Source organism: Canis lupus, chromosome 29, assembly GCF_048164855.1.
Source record: "Canis lupus baileyi chromosome 29, mCanLup2.hap1, whole genome shotgun sequence".
Lineage (NCBI taxonomy): Eukaryota > Metazoa > Chordata > Mammalia > Carnivora > Canidae > Canis > Canis lupus.
In genome coordinates this window covers 40684725-40708448 of record NC_132866.1, presented here as the reverse complement: position 1 = coordinate 40708448, position 23724 = coordinate 40684725, and the positions used below count along the sequence as shown (strand labels likewise).

Here is a 23724-nt window from a genome sequence, read left to right as displayed (position 1 = left end):
CACATGCTACCACACAGACCCCCGCGCTGGGCCTGTTTGTATATTATCTCATCTATCTCTTTGAGATGGATATTAATGCCATTTTGTAATGGGGAAAACGGTCTGAGGGCAGAGGAACTTGCCAGCTCTCCAGCTCACAAACAGGAGAATCACATTCTAAACCTGGAGATAATGGATCCAGTGCTTTTGGCTCTGCTCTAGGCCGCCTACGTAGGGGTTAAGGCCATAGATTGTGGAACCAGACAGCCGGGCTATGAACTCCAACCCTGTCCTCCTGTTGTCATAGCTGAGTGACCTTGGGTGCTTAAGTGCCTGTGTGCCTCAGTTCTTTTACATGTAAATTTGGGATAGTGAACCCTTGCCCTGGGACCTGTCTTCTTTCTGGGGCCTCCTATAACAGGGGGTGTCAACTGGTGGTAGCTGAGAGAGTTCAACAAGCCCATTGCCCTATTGTAATTGAGCCCAGGACCAAATGTCAGCTCTAGTTTAGGGACTCAAGGCTCCTGGTGAGGCTGGGGCCCAGGGGTAATGGCTCAAAGCTGAGCTGGGCCTGAGATATTCAGCAGCCCAGGTAACCCCTAGAGGCTGGAGTCAGAGACCCCTGAGAAAAAGCTGAGTGCATTGGTGGCAAGGGTCTCTCACTGTGTCCTTATTGTTAGCTTCCAAGATAATAACCAGAAATGAAAATTCATACCTTGGTGGGGAGACTGCCACCTGGAGCACTTGAGCCCAGGACTCCCTTAGGTTTGAAATGGGTAGTTTCTGATGGGCGTATAGGCTGAAGAGAAGGTTTGGAAGAAATGGCTGGCCTGGTGGTTACTCACCACGCCTGCAGCTCTTGGGACTGACCTGCCCGGCATGCAGACTTTGGAGGGCATCTGAAGCCTTGCAGCTGAGGAATAAAGCATGTGCTACTTTGTCGCACTTTTCCTGATCCACTGGCATGGCTTTTCTGGCACTTAGGAGAGACTTCTCCCTAAAAACAGTGATCCATCAAAATGCAAATCCAGTGACACCTCTCTTCTGACTCAGATCTTCCCTTGGCTACTCACAGCTCTGGGTAACCAAGTTTCATGGCCAAAGCCCACATATGAGCTGGCCCTGCCTTCCCCTCCTCCCTTGTGGCCCACACTTCTGGGTGCCAAATCCCTGGGTACTTTAGTGGTAGAAACACACCATCTTCTAGTCTCTCACCTTCCTATATGCTCACATGTCCTTCCCTGAACTTTTTATCAGGCTTATCTCTGTGCATGTCCAGTGTTGCTCTTTTGAGAAGGTTTTTCTTGGTGCTCACCTCGGGCATCGTGTAGCTCACTACGTGATGGACCTGCTCCTCGTGCCCCTGTGCATGCTGGGAATTAGGAGCACCTGGCTAAGACACTTCCTTCCTCCTCCTGTTTCACCTACTCTCCATCTGAGCCTGAGGAATGTGGCTCTTTGGAGGGCACTTCCTGTGGAGAAGTCTTCTTGATTCAAGACCCAGCAGAGAAGTATTTCAAATGAATTCTTATTTTACATCTTGATATACACAGTTTAAAGGAGGGCGGGAGGGGATGACCGTGACAGAAAAGCTACAGTGTCCAAACTCAACAGGGTTTTTTTCCTCCTGCAGTCATGGATTGTATCAAGCTCTCCATTCAGAACCTCTCCAAGCTTGCAGAGAGCCTCCCCACTCCCGAGGTGAGCGAGGCAGTGAACCTCATCTTGGGCTTTGTGAAGGACTCCTACCCTGTCTCCTCGGCTCTGTTCCTAGAGTTTGAAAATGGGGAGGGCTACCCTCTGATCCTCAAAGTGTTACTTAGGTAAGTGGTTGCCCTTGGTGGAGGAGAAACTGCCAAAGTATCATCTGGGGTCCTCAGTATCATCTAGGGGGCTCTGGAGAAAGATATTGAGGCTTCTTTGGATGTCTTCTGAAACACAAATTTCCATAAAGGATGGCCAGAGAGACTTTTATTGCAAAAATAATTCAAGGTGCATCAGAGTTTGGGAGCCACTTCCTTTAGGAATTACCAAGTTCATCTGGTGGTGTATACTGCATGCATGCTCACTGGCTTGCCAGCCACCTATCAGAACCCACATCTCTGTGTTGGAGGGGTCTCTGGGACTGTCGTAATGAGCTCTGTCTATACAGTTAGGGGCTGGAAGTGCTGAGGAGTCAATAACCCCCAGAAGCAGATCTCAAACATAGACTGGCAGGAGTTGACTGATAAATACCCAGCAAAGTTGCCCTTTGAGTGGGATACCTCTACCCTGCCTTCCAGAGTCCCCAGAAACATTGCACTCCAGTTGCCCACAAGGTGCCTACCTGATAATAATAATCAGGTTCTTTCCCCTAGCAGTACTTTCTGGTTTAACTCCCGAATAAACTACCTTCTCTCTCTCAAATCCTTGACTATGAGTAACCCAAATGAAGATACCATTGACCTGGGTCAGGACTAATCTCCACTGTGACTTGCCAAATCATTTTCAGGTCGGGTCCAGGACTAGATAAGAGAAGAGATGGAAGTCAAAGACATTTCTTGATTGTTCTAACTTCTGTATTGCTCTTGGGAAGCTGCTTAAGGGCAGGGTCACATGCACTCCCTTGCTCTCTGCTCTGTGATTATAAAAAGCCATTCTTATCCATGGGTATGGCTTTCTACTGTGCTTCACAGATGTCAATGCAGAGTCAGGTTTCCAGTCTAAAGGGGTCATTTGGATGAGGGGGCTGAAGCCCCAAAAGGATGTGATTAGATGACAATATCTTGAGGGTCTTCCTCCAAGGGGACACTAAGAATGAACGTTCCTGTGGGGTGACTAAGTTTTTCACTGTTGTGGATCATGGCCAACTGGCTACTGCTCCCACAGAGGTCTGCATCATAGCAGTTCCTAAACATTTCTTTGTTAAATGGGTGGTTTGTTTTCTCCAGACATCCTGTGGAAGCCAGGATGGGAAAATGAGCCTGTTTCAGGGAGTGCCCAGGAAGGACTCATCTCAGCACAGTGTTTTTTTGTTTTTTTGTTTTTGTTTTTGTTTTTTCTGCCTTACCTGAAGTCATGCTGCAAGCACTTTTGCTCTTGACAAGGCAGAACTAGGATGATACTTGAGAGAGAGAGAGAGAGACCATCCTCCATAATAAGAGAAAGGTAGTCCACCTACACATAAGCAGCTAACAATGAAAATAATACTCAACCTTGACATAAGCATAAGGAAGTCTCATAAAGCTTGATTACCTCCCTAGATGTTTTGTTTGCCCATTTGAAATATTAAACCTCTCATTTTGGGGCTGCCTCTGCTCTGTTGGTGTATATGTCTTTTGGGAGTGGGTTCAGACATAGAAAGCAGCCTTCCCATGAGCAAAATGCTATAGGTGTTCACAGGTTTCTCCCTATTCTGATTGCATGTCCTTATACCTAAGGCTGACATTTGCAGAGTGACCTTTATCCAGGACATTCCCTTTGTCTTTTGGTGCTGAATTGGTGGAGACCTTTGAGGGCCTGGCTTTGCCTCTGCATCCCTGGGAGGAGCGGCATAGGCAAACATGGCTGCCCCATCCAAGAAGTCCATGGGGCTGACCTGGTCTGTCCCCACAGGTATGATGGGCTGACGCAGAGTGAAGTGGACCCCCACCTGGAGGAGCTCCTCGAGCTGCTGATGTGGCTGACGACCTGTGGCAGGTCAGAGCTGAAGGTGTTTGACAGTGTCATGTACCCTCAGCTGGAAGGCTTCAAGTTCCACCACGAGGCTTCTGGTGGGTCATCTTACGTCTCTACGGGCCGGCACGGCTGGCACTGTGCTCTGACAAATGCTGCACAGGTCTTTCCCTGACTCTTTGTGAAGAAACAAACACTTGGCAACTGTCAGTGATTCTGTCATATCTTTGTGGAGATTACCTATCGCTTTAAACTCTCTCCTTTTAAGGCCTTTTTAGATGCCTTGGTGGGACTTAGAGGCAGAGGTGTTTGCTTAATGAGGGTAAGGGCCCTCTCAGGTAATGGAGGGAGACTCTGACCTCCACCCCTACTTCTGTTGTGATTTACTCTGCAATATGTCCTCATATATTATATGAGGACTAATGGCCCCCAAACACCCCCTGCCCCCAGGCTCAGCCTCGGGGCCTCCTCAGTTCTTTGAGATTGGTTGGTTATTGGATTGATGAACTCTGTGCAGCAGTCATTCTTCCCCCTGGGAGGTACCAGTGTGACCAGGCAGGTATCTGCTCCCTAAAATTTCTCTGTGGAGACTGTCACACTTACACCAAACCATAATCTCATCCAAAACTGGCTGATACATGCATCAGGGACAATGGTGACACCAGGCAGGTGGGGTTGGCTCTGTCTGGGTTATAGTCAGGAAACCCTGCCCAGAAGGCCCCATTCAAGGGGGGTCTTCAAGGCTCAGAGTGAGTGGCCCAGGTAGAAAGGAAGAGGATAAAGTTCAAAGGCAGAAAGGACAGTCTGGGGAAAGAAGTGCTGACCGCAAACATCCAGGTGAGTCTGGGGAAATGGGCACAGAGACGGGAGTGGGCCAGAGTGTGGAGGCTTCAAGGTTGCCAGGTCAGTTTAGAAAGGGTCTTGGCACAGAACTCCAGCAGGTGCACAGGGACATGACTGGATCGGAGGAGAATTTCAGGAACATCTCTGGGAGCTGAGGCAGAGAGGGCTGGAGACAGGGAGTTCTCTGATGGAGTGTCTCCCGGGCAAGAGACAATGAGGCTTCACCTTTGAGGTGGAGAGAAAGGACGGGATGGCTTCGGAAGGTGCCCTGTTTAATTGCTTGGGTAAAAATGAAACTGACTTTGCTTAGTCATCTTTCCCATCATTTGATTTTAATTGATTGAAACCAACTCTCCAACCCAACACTGCCCAAAGGAAATATAATGCGAGACATATCACATAATTTTAAATGGTTTAGTAGCCATATTTTACAAAAATGAGAAGAAACAGGTTATTTTTCATAATATGTTTTATTTAACTGAATATATCCAAAATATTACCATTTCAACATGTGGTCAATAAAAATCATTGTTAATGGCATTTTCGGGCCTTTTTTTCTTTTCACTATGTCTTAGAAATCCCACATCCATTCTTACGCTCAGGGAACTTCCCAGTTCCCAGGGTGGCCACATTTCCAGTGCTCAGTGAGCCACCGCATCTTGGACAATGCACTCACACTCTGGGCAGCTGGCTTTTCTGGACTTCTGATAGACATTTACCCATGGGAGCTAGAAATAGACACTATGAGTGATATTTCCTAATGGTGATGCAAGCATGGGTTTCCAGGCATAGGCTGGAGAAATGACCTGCAGGATTATTCCTTCTTCCATCTTCAGGAGTGACTGTTAAGAATCTCCAGGCCTTCCAAGTCCTACAGAACGTTTTCCACAAAGCCAGCAGCCCTGCCCTCTGCACCAAAGTCCTGTCAGCCATCAGGACCATGTGGTCCTGGAACGCCCGCAACTTCTTCCTGCTGGAGTGGACGCTGCAGCCCATCTCACAGTTCGTGGAGATTGTGCCCCGGAAGCCAGCCCCAGTGCAGAAGTACTTCTTCCAGCTGCTGGAGGCTCTGGTATTCGAGCTGCATTATGTGCCCCACGAGATCCTGCGGAAGGTGCAGTGCCTGATCAAGGAGAGCCCTGAATCACCCTGCACCCTTGTGGCCCTGCAGAGTGTCCTCAGGATAGCCAGCAGGGACCTGCTCTTCACCGACATCTTTCGGGACTCGGGTCTCCTGGGCCTGCTGCTGGCCCAACTGCGGAAGCGGGCCAAGATCCTGAGGAAGTCAGGTGCCTCCCAGGAGCGTCGGGTGGGGTAGGGGGAGCAGACTGAGGTGGGGGGGGGCTCTGCGTGCCACTGTGCTACCCATTAAGGTAACAGAAAGAGCGAGCATGCTCTTGTCACCTGGCACCATGAGGGTTGGAGAAGGTATCTCAGGGAGTGTGGCTTCACAGAGCCAGCAGCCAGCCTCTCTAGTTCTTGTAACTGGACTGACCTTCCCCATGAAGAGGCCAGAGGGATGGGTATGACTTTGAAGGGACTCATGTGGCTACTCAGGCCTGATGAATTCTTAGCTTACAGATATCTCCTGCACTAGGTAGTGTCTGAGTGTGGAGATGGAGATGTCAGGGGAGCCAGGGAGCTCAGAGTCCTGGGGCTCTGGCAGGGCAGAGGGCGAGGGACAAGCGCACATGTGTCTATGTGTGTTTGGGGTTTGGTGGGTAGTGTCAGCTGGTATAGGGCCTCCTGGTGCTCTCAGGCCCCAGGGTCTTCCTCTTGGAGCAGCGACCCCTGCCATCCACTCTGCCCTCCAAATCTTGTCCCACTTTTGTGTGCCCTGCTGGGCTCTGCGCCTGTGGCTCTTTGGCAATGTCCCCTCACTCCCACCTGGGTCCTGAGCTCTCTACCTCAGCGGCCTCTGTTCCCCACCGCAGGGCTTCAGGCTCTCTTCTGTCCAGGGCTCTTTCACTGCCTCACCACACCCTAAACGCATATCCTGCTGGGGCCAGGCTGTGTGGTTTGTCCACAACCCCCACCTCCACCAACCTGCAAATAGGAGCCAGGAACTGTGAAATCTTTCCCAGTTCTTCCTGGCTTTCCTTCCATCTGTCCACACCTGCCTGTCTGGGATTTCAGCCTGGAGAAGACACAGTAGGGCCATGAATTTAGCCACTTATATCTCCCCACCTTTTTGGCCTTTACTTCTGCTGCTGCACTGGCTGGAAGGGGCTAAGGGCTCCCTAGCCATTGGCTGCTTTTGGAATTGAACTTCAGACTCAAGCCAAAGTCAGCAGTCTGTCTGTTCCCTGGGCCTATTTCAGGGGAAGAAGCTGTGGGGAGAGACTGTGGGCCTGGGGGCCAGGCAGCCCTGGATGGGTATCCTGGTTATGTTAGTTATGAGCTGAATGATCCTGAGCAAGTTACTTAACCTCTCTGAGCTGGTTTCCTCCTCTGTTAAATGGGTGCAAGAATGTCTACCACATAAGGATGTGGTCAGCACTAAGTGAGGAAGTACTGAGAGGGTCTCTCTGCTGTGCCTGGAGCATCATAGGTGCTCAAGAAACATTAGCTGTCTCCTCCCCTGTAGCTTCTGTGGTAGCGCGTGGGGAACTGAGACAGACAGACACTTTCGGGAGGCCAGGAAGGACTCACATCTCCTGGGAGTGTTTGCAAACAGAGTCAAGACTGAGGACTCTTTACATATCTGGGCCTGTGAGCTGGGCCTTGGAGAGTAGTTTATCATGTGCTCTTTTCTGATGCCCTTTTCACAGTCTTTTTGTTTAAAGTTTCTGTGTTACCTTTCTGTGTATTGCTTCTCAGCATCCTGATATTGAATTTGCTTTTAAATCCAATCCCCAAACCTATGACCATTCCCAGAAGAACTTGAACTTTCTTGTGAGCTGACGCATCCTGTCCTACTTTGTGATATTGTTATAGTGTGATAATACTATTTGTGTTTCTGTTGTTACAGTGTCTAGTGTCTAGAGTTTCTATTGTTTCTTATTCTTCTTAGATACTTTGTCTCCTGGTTAATAAAGTCTTCATTCATTCATTCATTCCCCAAATGGGTATTGAGCTTCCCTCGTGTCAGGCACTTTTCTGGCACTTGAGATTCAATAGTGAACACATAGGCCTGGCTTGCCCTCATGAATCTAATGGAAACACCCATCCACTCCAGAATCTGTCAGGCCTCTCCACACCTCAGGTGTGAGCTGGCAGTCCTCCCTCCCAGGAATGAATGGCAAAATATAAAACTGTTCAAAGGAAAGTCAAAGACATGGGTTTTGGACATTATTTAGAGTAGTGGTTCTCAAAGAGTGGTCCTCACACCAGGTCCATAAGCATCATCTGAGAACTTTAAAAAATTGCAATTATAGAGTCCCACTTAAGATCTCCTAAGCTAGAAACTCTGAGGGGGAATTCCAGCTGGATTTTAGCAAGACCTCCAGGGGGTTTTGATGTGCTTAAGTTGGAGATCCATGACTATGAGGAGTTGTTGGGTAACTTCTCATGAACTGCGATGAACGTTCCCTTATAATAGAAGCATTATGTTTTCATTCCCTTAAGAGTATAAAAAGCTAATGGAATCAGAGATTTGGGGTCATATCATATGTACTTAAGATTTTATTTGTTGCTTCTTAAACACAGCAGGAAACAAAGAGTCCATGCTTGGTGTTCAGGATACAGAGAGAGAACTGACATGTGTGATGCTGAGAACTGTGGTCATGCTTCTGAGAGGCTCAGTACGGAATGCAGGTAAGGATGGTACCAAACTCATCTTGTCACTGCTTGGCAAAACATTAGCTATCTTCGGTGATTTTTGTCACTGTTCTGAGGTTATACCCAAGGAATAACCTACACTAAAGCTGTGGCTAATATCAATTTGCTGGTTGATGTCCATTGATCATCATTAGATTTGTAGACATCTTGGTTGACAGCTTTTACTTTTAAGGTTACTAAGTGAGGTTTGGATAGAGGTATCCTAAGGAGATATTCTAAATTTATAAGACCACAGAGTACTCCCGCCACCCTAAGTAAAAATCTATTAACATCCTCAGCACTGATGAAAGTGCTTTTAAAAAAATCTGAATTGTAAAGTATAGGTAAAAAAACTAACCATTTTTAAAAAAAGGATTTTATTTATTTGACATACAGAGAGAGAGCGCACAAGCAGGGGGAGCAACAGGCAGAGGGAGAGGGAGAAGCAGGCTTTCTGCTGAGCAGGGAGCCTGATGCAGGGCTTGATCCAGGACCCTGGGATCATGACCTGAGCCAAAGGCAGACGCTTAACTGACTGAGCCATCCAGACACCCCCAAAATGAATTATTTTTCAAAGGCTTCCATTTCAGCCCATGATGAACTTGGGAGCTCCATCCATCCAAAACATCTTTAGCTTCCAAAGATCATGTGATTTCCATGCTTTAAAAAAAATAGGTGCATTAACTATGCATGTGTATATATTTTGTTATGAAGCAGATATATCAACAAAATGATATCAGTGGGTTTGGTGATTTGGAGTGTCTTTATCTGAGCCCCTCATAGATCAATGAAACCTAGTGTGAATGATTATTTCAGATGCAGAGAGTCTCTGATGTTAAACTATAAAAGATTCCCTGGAGGTACTGGTTAAAATGCATATTCCTAGGCTCACTCTCAGAGATTTACTCTCAGAGTAGCAGGTCAAAGTAGACCTCAGGAATCTACTTTTTTCTTTTTTTCTTTTTTTTTTTTAAGTGGACTCCACACCCAGCATTGAGCTCAGTGCAGGGCTTGAACTCAAGTTTATGAGATCAAGAGTTGGATGCTTAACTGGGCCACCCAAGTACCCCAGGAATGTGCTTTACAACAGGCTTCCAAGGTGTAGGGGTGCCTGACCCATAATTGTAGAAGTCCTGTCTCAATTAACCAGCTCACATCCACATTATGCCACTCGAAAGATTCAGCTACTTCCTAGTTCTTATTCTACACATGATCACACCAAATATCAATCCTGAAGAAGACATTCTTAGGATTACTTTTAAACAAAAGCATACCAGTGGTCAAAGTTCTTTAATCCCCCCACTCGAGGAAACTAGCTCAGAATTAAATGTTCGTAACTTCAATTCTGGTTCGTTTTCAGTAAAAATTTTGACAGAGAAGAGAGATAACTGCTATTGACCCTGGATTAGAGTATTAAGTAGCAATAAAAGACAGAGGTATTGTCTAGTTAAAGTTTGTAGTAACTAGGTTTCTAAAAAAAAATTCACTGGAAAAGTTTTTGAAAAAAACTTTCAAAACCAGAATTTTCATTGAATTAAAAAAAAAAGGTTTTTTTCCTTGCTTTTTTTTTTTTTTAATTGCTTCAGCTTCTCTTTTCCCCTTCTCATTTTAGCAGTGGGTATGGATTTTGGGGGAAAAAAGAGTTTCTAATGGGCAGAGGACACATATAAAGGGAGCAAAACAAACCTGGATGTTGTAAGAGAAAGTTTTCTTGTCAATAAAGCTAAGGTGCTGAAGCCCCATTGCTCTAGCCCCACACTGTCTGTCTGGTCCACAGTTGTCCTGAAAGACCATGGCATGGTGCCCTTCATCAAGATCTTCCTGGATGATGGGTGGTACCGGGAAGCCTCACTCAGCATCTTAGAGCAACTCTCACTCATCAATGCGGAGGAGTACATGAGCATCATTGTGGGCGCTCTGTGCTCGTCCACTCAAGGGGAGCTGCAGTTGAAACTGGACCTTCTACAGGTGATATCAGGTCTTCCTTTATGATGGGCTTTCCCATGGACAGGTAATAGATGATCGACATTTGCACAAGTGTTCACTCAGCCACTGCATTGTCCAGAGGGTAGTGCTAGCTGCTGTCACATAGAAATCCCACACCCTTAGTAGCCTGATACATTGGGAGTTTCTTTCCTATGTATTGTCCAATCAGTGATATAGGGAGGGGGTTGCTCTTCAGGGACAGCTGTTACCTGGGCATCTCATCCAGCTAGCAGACAAAGAAAGGAGCATGGAGAATTGCACTAGGTGGTTTGCAGGCCTGGAACTAGCACACGTTAGCTTCTGTCCAGCTTTCTTCGGGCACAACTCATTTGGATACAAAGAGTGCTGGCAAATGTAATTTGGCTGGGCAGCTACTTCACAGCAACACTATAAAGTGTGGACATGGAGTATGAATCAGCAGTGGCAAAGCAGCTGCCTTGTTTACTTGACCAACATTTAGTGAGTGTGTACCCACTAGCATCCTGATGCCGAGTGCCTGGGACACATAGCCATCTGGGAGCTCATAGACTAGAGCTCATAAGAAGTGAGCAATAATCGCAATACAGTGTGGTAATGCCCTGGAAGGTCCTGAGTGCAGGCTGCCTTGGGAGCAGAAGAGTAGGAGAGACCAGTCCTGCTGTGCTTGTTGAGGAAGGCTCTCAGAGGAGGGTGTTTGAGCTAGGAAGAGGATGTAAGGGGCAGGCAGAGACATGGCCACAGAGGACATAGTGGGAGGAGTAAAATCAGGGTGTTACCTTCGGGAAACAAAGATGAGTATAGGTTTTTGTTTTTGTAATATTGTTAATGTAATAATGTTAATGTAATATTGTTAACTGTGTCAAATAATCTTAACATGGTTAAAATGATAACAAATGTCATCACCACCGTCCCTTCTGCCTTACAATTTTGTTGTTCTTGCTTTTCCATTCCTTTTGTCTTTGTGGCCTTACACATTTTTAAAAATTTCCTTTTTTGGGGTCATATTCTGTTTAAGAGAAGAGCATATGTAAATACAAGTATCTCCCAGGGAGCTGACTTGGGGACCTCTCATCTATATGTGCAACACAACCCCACGCAAAGCACACGCTCATGTTTCAGTCATGGTCGTTGGTGAATTTTAAAAAATAGAGTTTGTCTGACTTCCAAAATTAAACCATCAGGCTTACTCAGCCATAACTATTTCTATACAACATCATTTTAACATTTAGAGAATTGTTCTTAGTTTCTTTTACCTACTTATTCTCTGCAAAGCCAGTCACTGTCATGTGATTCTCAGACACTTATGTTCCCATCATCACATGGCCTGAGCTTACATGCTTGGCATGGTTGAGTCATCATGAGAAGCCTATCCAAAAGTGACATGATGACCATAATTACTATGCATTTCACAGATGACAAGACTCAAAACAGTGATTCAGTTATAGAGCCAAAGAAATCAGTTTTACACGAAATAAAACTAGACTTATATGAAACAAAAAGTTAACTGTCTTTTGAAAGATACTAGAGTCTCTTGATTATGTGAGGTAAAGGGACTGAGGGACCATATGGGAGAGAGTAAGGGAGAGAGATATTAAGAATTAAAGGCAATTTACAGCCCAGAAAGACTTTAGCTTCATGTGGTCCTGTCTCAATGTTCCAGCATGGATATGTCCAGAAAGTATCTAATATATCAATTGTGAGTTGAACTTGAATTTAAGAATAATGACTTAAATCTAGGGATCTTCCTCTTTAGCCTGCTTTTTATTACATTTTTTCTCACATGTCTATCTTCAGCCTGATTCACATGAGCCTCATTCTGATAAGCAATAGAGAAGGCATAACCAAAGTAGTCAGGACTTTGGTTTCCTAGTGGATGAGTAATTGGAGTCCCCAGATATTTCTGATATTTTCATATCGAAAGTCAAACAGATCCACAGAGAGGAAAGTTTTGGCTTTACTTTGCTTGGAGAGAACAAGTGTTTCTGTGTCTGCTATAGAGTACTCTGCTTTGCTCATGAAAAGTTCATCTTATTTCCTCTGAAGCCCAGAGGCACCTTATTGGAGTGTCTGCCCTGGGTAATAAGACTGAATTTCTAGAATTAGCAATGTAAAGTCTTCATGGTGTTTTACAGATTCAATATCATTTCAGAACCACACTATCAAGGGATTAACACTGTGTAAACTTATTTAACAAAGTCATACCTTATGTTCAATGTACCATCTTCTCCCTGTGCCAAGTCACTGTTGAGTGGTTAGGGGGTGGCTCCTGGAGCTGCTAGGGCTCTCCTGGGACCAGGTCTATTGACACATTGTTCTTCCAGTGGGTGATGGGGAGACATGGGGTTGTTCTTGACCTGTCCACCACTGAGTCATGGGAGTGACTCTCCAGTGTTTGCTGGAGTCTGATATCTATATCTGCATTTGTTCTAAGTATCTTGGGAATCTGTAGGAACTTTAGAAACAAAGTTGTTAAATTAGCTCTTTCTGGCTGGATCTCCATTATTAGAAGTTGACTGTGGACTCTGCCCAAAGCACTGTGCCTGCAAAGTCAGATATAGGATGAGGGGGAAATGATGGAATGGGGTGACCTCAAAGGTATCCCCCGCCCACCAAAGGTTTGCCATCTCTGACATGCATTTATATCCAGGTGTGACCCTTACTCCCCTTCCCTGAGGCAGTTAGCCAAATGCTTTGGAGGAGAGAATTCCTCCAGAAACACCCAACTTCAGGCAGTTGTTTCTAAAATCCAGTGCTGCTTCCATATCAATGCGCAAACACATGTGACTTCACCACCTAATCCTGGCAAATGATAATTGAGTTAAAGAATAATGTAAGCAAATGAATTTCCTCTCCACTGCCAGTGGGACTGTGATTGGGTTATGCACAAATTCAGATTGATTTGCTAATATACATTTAGCTGTTCACTCTGTGCTTAATCGCATTACCTCACGAGTCTTCCAGCATGACACATGGAAAATTATGAGGAATAACACATAATAGAATGTGAAATAAATCCTGTTAGCCCTAACATAGTTAGCGCTTTGCAGCAGACATCCATTTTATAGATTCAAGCTGGAGGAATACTAACTCAGAGACTATGACATGGTAACTGAGTTAAGGAGGAGAAAATGTGCTTAAAGTTGACCTTTCTTGAAATGTGTCAACCCTAGCCTGATTACTTTGACTTCAGCTGATTAAATTTACTCCCTTCCACAGACTTACAAGCCTTGGTGATGCATTATCATGCAAAGTTGAATGACAGTAATGGAGACCCTCCTCCTCGCCCCCCAGTTCCTGACAAACCATTTCCCGAAGTCGCACAGTATTTATTTTCCTTTATGATAGAAATGTTTCTCGTTAGTTGCTATGAAATTAAGCCTTTGTAATTGGATTTTGGACTCTTTACTTTATGACTCTGCAAATATGAAATTAACCCCATCCCAAGAAATAATAGAGCAGTCTAAGTTCTAATGAGATTACCCCCATTTTAGATAATGATTCTGAATTTAATAAATCAAACAAAGCAACAATTAAGGATAGCCATTTCTTTCTCCTCCCCCCCTCCCAATAGGAGGAAAAAGGAGCCACCTAGGAATTACAGGGGACAGACCCTCTGTGTGACACAGATCTTAAGAAAGACTTTCATTGGTTTGCTCTCTTTTAAAAATATCTGCTTTCAACACTCTTTGAATGACAGTCTTTTGAACCATTTCTGGTGTCAAATTGGATAATTGGAAGGTAGCTTCTTGAATATGAGGGGGGTTTGGTGGTCACCTAGTGTTCAGACAAGTGCCTGTAATTTGATTTGTTTTTTGATCATTCTCCCTTTTTCATATTTGTTTTGTCATATGTCCTTGTGATAAACAGCAGAGCTTCATTCAATCCATTTACCTCAAACAACCACCTAGTGGTTTTAGGAGCTACTTAAAGTACTTATGTAAATTTAAAGGGCTTAACACTAGAGCTTAAGATTTCCTGATGTCTTGGTGATTGATTTATTTTTCATGGCACAAGTCACAAGGTCAGATGCAAACAATGCAATGCATGCTGTACCATATATCAGCGTTCGTCCTTTCACATGGATTATCAGTTGGTGGAAAGAGCCCAGCACCACCACACATACTTCAAGGTTAGAATATGTTTCTAACTTGGAAGAAAATATTCTGTTGGGAGTTGAGTTGCTCACACAAGGCAGGCACAGTTGTAGCAGATCTACGTGTGGCTTGTCTTAGCCCTGGAGTCCCATGGGTGGGGTATAGGGGGAGGCTGCTGCAATGATGCTGTCTACACAGAGAAAGGCCCTGCTTGTCTAGAAGGCTTAGTGTTGCTATACCATGAGACTCACACTCACTGAGCATCACTCTTCTGGAGAACCTGCTTTAACAGTCTACAGCTTCTTTTAAGGACCTGCCTATAAAGTCAACTCGACCTTGCCCAGTTTTTGAGCCAAATTCAGAAGTAGTTGGGCCATATCTTTTCCCTTCCTCCTTCCCTCCCTCCCTCCCTCCCTCCCTCCCTTCCTTCCTTCCTTCCTTCCTTCCTTCCCCCTCCCTCCAAAACATTTGTCAAATACCTAGTGTATGCCACATGCTGTACTCAATGAATGACTCGTTGTAAGTGCTCAATAAATGTTTGAGTTTAGAAGGAAATAAAAGTTTGTCTAGTAATATCACAGTGATCTGGAGAAGGTAAATTCTACTATGTATGCTATGAATAGCTTCAACTCCACACACAGTCTATTCTATATGCTATAGTTATGTTTCCTTCCATTAAATGTTTCCCTTCCCTACTTTAATTCCTTATACCAGCTATTAAGTAGATTCATTTTATTATCTTTCTTCATTTAACAGAGGTACTCATGTTTGCACAGAGAGGGAGATAATGACAAGCTACTTTATCTAGATTTCATTGTGAGTCTTCTTTACAATATAAGAGATGGTTCATCTCACTCATTCAGCAAATATTTATTAAGTGTGTGCTACATTCCATGGCAGTGAGTTGCCTGATTTCACAGAGCTTCCGTCCAGTGGAAGGCTGAGGCATCTCTCAAGTAACTTTATGACAGTGTGAAGAGAGTATGGTTCAACAAATGAGAGGGGTCTGTGTGAGCACTCAGCCTGGGGTGAGTATAAGCCAGTGGTCAAAGAAAGCTTTTTGGAGGGAGAGGCATGGAAGTTAAGATCCAAAGGAGGCAACCAACCCCATAACTTAGCATAGGCTTTGACAGCAGTCATTTGAAAGGAGGCACCGAGGGGCAACCTGAAATTAAAAGGAAGAGGACAACATGGACATCCCAGTGTTTCAGAATTACCCTCAGGTAGCTCACTGTTCCCACAACTTGAATAGGAAAGAGCATGTGCAATCCTTTGACAGGGGTGTGCTGGAGCTTGGTGTTAACAAGCTGCCTCCTGGGTTTTCCTCATTTTTATCCTGTTGGTGTTTCAGTCTCTGCTCAGGATCCTGGAGACCCCCAAAGGCCGCGCTGCTTTCAGAGTGTCCAGTGGTTTCAATGGACTCCTGTCTCTGCTCTCTGACCTGGAGGGGTCTCTTCAGGAGCCCCCGCTGCAGACGTGGGGGATGGTGGCCCCCAGCCAAACCCTGGATCTGGTCCTGCACACCCTCTGTGCCTTGTCTGCGGCCTTGTACCTAGACCCTGTCAACAGTGACTTCTTCAAGAAGAATGGGCTTTTTGAGAAGCTGGCTGAGGACCTCTGTTTGCTGGGCTGTTTTGGAGCCCAGGAGGAAGAAGAAGCCCCTCTACCCTCCAGGGTGGACACAAAGGCCAGGCCATTTGCTGATTTGCTGAGTATGGCCTTTACTTCTGCCAGCCCACTCCCACGCAAGATACAGAGCTGCCTCCAGATCCTCAGCTTCCTGGACAGCATGGTCGATGGCACCCTCCACCTGCGCAGAGACCTGAAGGGGTCCCCAAGGGCTGGGAAGGACCCAGTTGTGAATGCCCAGAAGGAAGATGCTGGCAGTGACCCTCAAGGCAACGTTAAGCGGTGGCCAGACCTGGAGGAGAGGTAGAGCTTTGGGGCCTGTTTTGTAATCGGGTCATCAGTGTATTCCTGTCTCCTGTTTTCTCCCAAATAGTGCATGTGTAGTGGGTAGGAAGCCTAGATCTATAGACTAGATGTCCCATGACTTTCTTTCCTCTTAAATTGAGTTAACTTCGACTCCAATCTTCCCTGCCTTGGGAGCTGGCTGAGAACCAGTCTGAGTCAATATGTGGTTGGAGGATGCTGTTGAGTTACATAAGAACCAGGGGGGTTCCCAGATCTTGGAAACCAAGGGCACAACTGTGCCGATAAGCTTACTTTCTCCTTTGGCATCTTTGCTACGGCTCCTGGGAGACTTGCTGCCTGTGCCCAGCCTCCTTGGTGTGCTGGCAGCCTTTCTTTGCCTTTGGGAGTCTTTTCTTACCCACTGCCCCCACCCTTATTCCTGCACTGCCAGGCGGTGGGATGAGGTCCTTTGACTCACAGTGTCCTTCACCATCCCTGGTTCTTCCTCTTTCTTCTTGCTGCTTCCACTTTTTGTAGCAAAGACAATCATCTCCTCTTACCCATCTCCTCCAAAAGCCCAGACTTTTGTAAACAATGCTTTACCTTCATTCCTGTGAGGCAGACTTTCACTAAAGCAAGAGAGCACAAAGAATACTCCTCCTCCTTTGGAGTGGCAGGGGAAGAAAATAAAAGAACAGAACAGGAATAGTGGGTGATCTTTTTTATTTCCCTAAGGTAGCAGTGAAAAAATACAAGTTAATATTACAATAACCTATCCTGCCTACCATCTCTCCACACCATCTGATATTTTCCACCACAGGACACCCTTCTGAAAGACATTGAACATTTTTATCCAAAGACATTGGATTGGCCAGACTTCAGTGTTGGGGTTGGTGGTGGAGGGGGACAGATGCCAAATCTCCAACTACTAGATAATCGTATCATTGTTCTTGTTTCTCCAGCTAATTCACTAAATTAATTGGTTTTCTAATCTTGCATTTGTGCAGATTAGAAACTTGCTCACAACGTATTTATTGCTGGCTTTGATTTGCTAGTTTTTTAAAAGGACTTTTGCTCGTGAGAAAGTTTGGCCTTTCACTCTCCTTGACTTTTTTTTTTTTTTTTTGAATGTTGCAAAACAAGAATTTGTTCTTGTTCCAAAAGCTATACTTTTCCAAATATATCATGTGGCTCTTGGCTATTTTTACTATCAAGTTTATAGTAGCCGTATAATGCGAGTTGGGCAGTGTTGTCTCTTCTATTCTTTGCTATTTTTTATTTTCTAGTAGTCCCACTTCTTATTTTGATTTTTCTCTTGTCTTCTTACACCAGTTTATGTAAATAAAGGTTACTATTTATATTCCTTAGCTTTCTGATAGAATGTGCCAGTAAAAAAAAACCAAAAAAACAAAAAAAAAAACCTCATAAGATCAATGTTTTCTTGTAAGAAGATTTATTTTTGGGAGAATAAATTTGTATTTCTTCTTGAATCACTCTTAGTAATTTTCCTAGTTCATTTTCCCACTCCAAGTTTCAATTTACTGGCATACAGCTGTTCACAATATCCTTTTAACATTTTGCTCCTATATGATCGTTGTGTCTTTTCTCTCCCCTTGCTCCTTAGCACCCCACCATTCTTGACGGAGTTTTGCTTATCAATATGTCCCATGAGCCAACTTTCAGCTTGCCCTATCTCTCATACAGACATTTCTATTTCTGTTTCCATTCATTTCTTCTTATTATATCCTCTACTTTGGGTTTGTTCTGGTCTTCTTTCAATTTAATTGATTAGGAGACTCGTTTTCACTTTTCTTTTTAAATGCAAATTTCCCTGTCACTTTACTTTAGCTATATCACACAAGTTTCATAGAAAATACAAAATAGCACATTCAATATTATTTTTTTTTGTTTTTTTCATTCAATATTATTTAGTCCTAAATATTTTCATTTCCTTTGTGATTATAGTTTGATTCTTGAATCTTATTTGAATTGTGAATTTCCAAAATTACAGAGTATTTTTGGTGATTTTTTTGTTGCTTTGAGTTCTAATTTTATCACCATGAGAGAAGGTGGGCTGTATGATGGTCATCCTTTGAAATTAGTTAAGCTTGATTCTGTGGCCTCCAATGTGATAAATCTTCATAAGTGTTCTGTGTGTGCTTGAAAAGAATGCATTTCTTCTGATTGTTATACTCAATGTTCTATTTATATCTTTTAGGTTAAGTTTGTCTATTGTCTTCTTTAAATTTTCAGATTATTTAATCTGCTCTTGACACATCAGTTACTAAGATATGTTAGATATTTTTCATTATAAAGATAGATTTGTCAATTTCTGTTCATTTTTCCTTACCTCTATCTGAGGCTATTAGAATCACACATACTTACAATTTTTATATTATCTCATGAAATCAAAATTTGTCATCTTATGTGGTGATCTTCTTTATCTTCAATAATATGTTTTGCCATAAAAATAATTTTATCTAATCAGAAAAAGCTACACCACTTTCTTTGGTTAGTACATGCCTGGAATTTTTTTAAAAATTCTTTTGTTTCCAGCTTTTAATGTCCTAATGTTTTAATTTTTTTTTTTTTTTTTTGTAAACAGTAAAGAGATAGTTTGTTTTGCTTTATTTTGTCATTTAACCCAGTGTGGTATTTGTTGGTTACTGAAGCATGTACTTTGTTTACATTTTTATAATTTTTAATATGTTTGGGATGGTTTCTACTTTACTGTTTTGTATTTTCTACTTGTCCTACTTTTTCTTTTGATTTTTTCCTTGTCTTCTTTTGAATTATTAGAATTTTAATTTTTTAATTTAATTTTTCCTATCGACTAATTTGGATCTTATACTCTCTATTAGTCTTTCAGTGGTTACCCTAAAGTAGTTTAAAGTCATCTTCATAATGTTTACCTGTTTACTGTTTACTATCACTGTTTATCCTCTTTTCAATAGATATATATATGTATACAATATAACTCCTAAATGTATACTTATATTTCTAATGTATATATTACTGTTGTCCAATATTAATTTTGGGCATTCAGCAATCTGATCTAAATCTAATTTTAGTTAATCTTTCCCCTAAGGTATTTATTCACGTATTTTTTCATTGAGGTATAACATTGTATTGCTTTCAGGTATAAAACTTAGTGATTCAATATTTGTATATATTGTAAAATGGTGACCGCTAAAAGCCTAGTTAATAAAACCCATCACCATACTAGTTCCAATTTCTTTTCTTGTAGTAAGAGCTTTTAAGATTTATTCTCTTTGCAACTTTCAGATATGCAGTATAGTATTATTAACTATAGTCACCATGTTGTATCTTATGTTTTCATGGCTTATTTATTTTAAAATTGGAAATTTATACTTCTTTGACTCCCTTCACTTTTTTGGCCAACTACCCTATCCCCTGCTTCTGGCAACCACCAATCTATTCTCTGTATCTATGAGTTCTTTTTTTAGATTCCACATGTAAGTCAGATCATATGGTATTTGTCTTTCTCTGAATTATTTCACTTAGCATAATGCCCTTCAGGTCCATCCATGTTGTCACAAATGGCAAGATTTCCTTCTTTTTATGGCTGAATAATATTCCATTGTGTGTATATACCACATCTTTATCCATCCATTCATTGACGGTCACTTAGGTTTTCTTTTGTATCTTGGCTATTGTAAATAATGCTGCAATAAACATAGGGGTACATGTATCTTTTCAAGTTGGTGTTTTCATTTTCCTCAGATAAATACCCAGAAGTAGAATTACTGGATCATATGGTAGCTCTATTTTTAATTTTTTGGGGGAACCTGCATATTGTTTTCCATAATGGCTGCACCAATTTACATTTCCACCAATAGTGTTCCTCAACAACATTTGTTATTTCTTGTCTTTTTAATGATAGCCATTCTACCAGGTGTTGAGGTGGTATCTCATTGTGGTTTTGGTTTGCATTTTCTTAATGATTAGTGCTATAAAGCACCTGTTCATCACCTACTTTGGAAAGATGTCTCTTCAGATGTTCTGCCCATTTTTGATTGTATTTTTTTGGTTTTGAGTTGTATGAGCTCTTTATTTATTTTGAGTATTATCATAAATGCAATTTACAAATATTTTCTCCCATTCCATAGGTTGCCTTTTCATTTCACTGATGGTTTCCTTTGCTGTAGAAGCTTTTTAATTTGATGTAGTTCTACTGGTTCATTTTTGCTTTTGTTGCTTTTGCTTTTTGCATCAAATCTGTAAAATCATTGCCCAGACCTATGTCAAGGAATTCACCTCCTGTGTTTTCTTCTGGGAGCTTTGTGATTTCAGGTTTTATTTTCACATCAAGTCTTTAATGCATTTTTGGTTAATTTTTGTGTACAGTGTAAGACAGCGGTCCAGTTTCATCTTTTTGCAGGTGATTGTCTAGGTTTTTCTCAGCACCACTAAATAAAAAGACTGTCCTTTCCTTACTGTGTAGTCTTAATTCTTTGTTGTAAATTAATTGATCATATATATGTGGGTTGATCTGATCTCTCTATTCTGTTCCATTGTATCTTTTGCCAATGCCATACTATTTTGATTACTTTCTGCAATATCATCGAAAATCAGGGAGCATGATGCCTCCTACTTTGTTCTTCCTTCTCAAGGTTGTGACATTTCTCACTGCAGTGATTCCACAGTTGCACTTTGCAAGCCAGGCCATGACCAGATTTCAGGCACCTCTCTTCTTGCTTTGTCTTGGGGAGAATTCCTTTTCTGAGGCTCCCTGATCACTCTATTCTGGGGAAAGGTGTCCTTGAGGAGGCCTGTACCCTGGCCACCTGGATAGCATGCAGAACACCTTGGAATCTCAGCATTGATCTTATTTTACCAGCTTGTGGAGGGCAGGGAATATACTTGTCAGTAGCAAAAGATATCAGAAAGTGGTATTGAGTGATGAGAAACAATTGTCATTTTTTTTGGAATGTCTCTGGGAGCTAAGCACTAAATACTTATATTCATTTAATGCTTTCCCAGTCCTAGAACTTTACTACTAAAGAAACCAAGGCTAAGAAAAGATAAGTAACATGGTCAAAGTCACACATTTAGTAAGTAAGCAATAGAACCAGATTCTGATTCCAGGTCTTTTTCCAAAACCTGTGTGTGTGTATGTGTATGTGTGTGTGTGCATGTTGTTCCTGCTTCTCCTGGAAACTCTCACAATAATGGTGATGATTTTCCAAATGTTCTGACACAATAGCTTACAGTTTAAAATTGTTCTTTAACCTATAGACAGCATTAGCCTGAATTCTTTACAGATGAATCCTGTGTCAGATGTCATCTTGGTTTCATGATGAGTAATTTTTAAATGTGTAAGAATCAGATTTCGTAAATAGAGCAATTTTTTCCTCATTAAAAGAAAACATCACCCCTGGCCTTTCCTAATGGTTAGAGAAGTGAAATCCTAGCCTCTCATGGGAGAATCTGAGGGGTAAAGGCAGGATGGTGGCCTGGGCATGGGGGACACAGTGTTCATCCTTGCTCACCAAGAACACCTGGCCTCTTCTTGGACAAGTGACTTGGCTCAGTCCTATTTGTGCAAAGTAGGCTTTGCTCTCCAGGGAGGAGGAGCAGAGGCTGTGGGCCTTGGACTCAGGCTGAATGCTCTATGTCTTAGTGACCATGTTCCTTGGGCTTTATCTCTCTGAGCTTCGATTTCCTGATTTGAAGGCAGTGGTAATGAAAGTATCCACTTTGAGGGCTGTTGTGAGGTGAGGGCTGAGATGATAATGGTGCTAGTCGACATGATCACAGCTGCTGTCCACCAAGTACTAGGATGCCAGTTGGTATGCTCAGCTCTCCACAAGCATGAGTTGGTTTAATTCATGTAACAACTATGTTATTACTTAAAAGTAACATTGTAAAAAAAATAAAAAATAAAAAAATAAAAGTAAAAAAATAAAAGTAACATTGTTCACAGAAGCTATATATATATATATTTGGTCTATTGGCTTCTTTCACTTAGCATAACGTTTTCAAAGTTCATTCCCAATGTATCATATATATGAGTACTTAATTTCTTTGTTATGTGTGAGCAATCATCTCATTGTATGTATACTCCATGATTTGTTTATACATTCATCTGCTGATGGACATTTGGCTTGTTTCCACCTTTCGGCTATTGTAAATAGTGCTTCTGTGAACATGTGTGTAGTATATTTATTTGAATATTTGCAGGTTTTTTTCTGTAAATATGTAGGAGTAGAATTGCTGTATCAGATGATAGTTCTATGTTTAATTTTTTGAGGAACCACCAAACAATCTTCCATGGTAGCTGAACAAATTTTATTTTTACCGGAAATATATGAGAGTTCCAATTTCTCCAGATGCTTACTAATACTTATTTTCCCTTTAAAAAGTTATAGCCATCATAATGAGTGGGAAGTGGAATCTCACTGTGGTTTTGATTTACCTTTCTCTAATGGCTAATGATGTTGAGTATCTTCATGTACTTGTTGGCCATTTAGATATCTTCTTTGAAGAAATATCTATTCAAGTCCTTTGCTCATTTTTAAATTGGATTGTTTCTCTTTTTGTTGCTTAGCTGTATAATTTCTTTGTATGTTATGGATAAAAGACACTTACCAGATATATGATTTGCAAATATTCTCTCCTATTCTGTTAGTTGTTCTTTCACAGTCTTAGTAATTATGCATAAAAGCTTTTCATTTTGATGAAATCTATTTTATCTATTTTTTCTTTTGTTGCTCATGCTTTTGGTGTCATATGTAGAAATCATTGCCAAATCCTAAGTCATGAAGGTTTACCTCTATAAGTTTTATGGTTTTGGCTCTTATGTTTAGGTCATTGATTTATTACATGGTGTGGGGCCAGGTTCAACTTCATTCTTTTGCATGTGGCTATGTACTTCTCTCAGCACCATGTATTGGTGAGTCTATTCTTTCCCTGCTGAGTGGTCTTAGCATCCTCGTTGAGGACTCTCATTCTATTTCATTGGACTATTACCCCTTGATGTGTCTGTCCTCAAGCCAGTACCATACTGTTTTGATTACTGTAGTGTTGTAGTAAGCTTTGAACTCAGGAAGTATAAGTATGAGTAGTCCAATTTTGTTCTTCTTTTTAAATATTATTTTGGTTACTTAGAATGCCTTGCAATTCTGTATGAATTTGAGGACCATATTTTATCACTGAGTATGTTAGCTATGGTCTTTTCGTAAATGTCCTTTGTCATGTTGAGGAAGTTCCTATCAATTCCTAGTTTTCTGAGTATTTCTATCATGAGAGAATATTTCTTTCTGAGTATTGGATATTGTCAGATACTTTTTTCTGCATCAGTTTAGGCAATCCTTTGTTTTTTTTTTCCTTTGTCTGCTAACATGGTGTATTACATTGACTGATTTTCTTATGTTGAATCACTCATACTCTTGTATTCCTGGGATAAACCCCACTTGATCATAATGTAAGATTCTTTAAATATGCTGGATTTGGCTTACTAGTATGTTGTTGAGGACTTTTGTATGTATATTCA

General features: G+C 42.2%; 1 protein-coding gene across 9 annotated transcripts in view; it reads left to right on the top strand.

Annotated features, from left to right (window-relative positions):
• WDFY4 (WDFY family member 4) overlaps positions 1 to 23724 on the top strand; it is a 285777-nt gene that overhangs the window by 34870 nt on the left and 227183 nt on the right. For 7 of the 9 annotated variants that reach the window (XR_012020969.1, XR_012020970.1, XR_012020971.1 and 4 more), the window contains exons 7-12: positions 1613 to 1802; positions 3574 to 3731; positions 5313 to 5765; positions 8125 to 8232; positions 10013 to 10203; positions 15646 to 16226. Coding sequence is in view for 6 of the 9 variants with exons in the window: in XM_072806363.1 (XP_072662464.1) it covers positions 1613 to 1802; positions 3574 to 3731; positions 5313 to 5765; positions 8125 to 8232; positions 10013 to 10203; positions 15646 to 16226 (1681 nt within the window). In the remaining 3 variants the exon portion in view is untranslated. Of the gene's footprint in view, positions 1 to 1612; positions 1803 to 3573; positions 3732 to 5312; positions 5766 to 8124; positions 8233 to 10012; positions 10204 to 13455; positions 14330 to 15645; positions 16227 to 23724 lie in introns of those variants that run through there. The other 2 variants (XM_072806362.1, XM_072806366.1) reach the window with 2 other exon arrangements.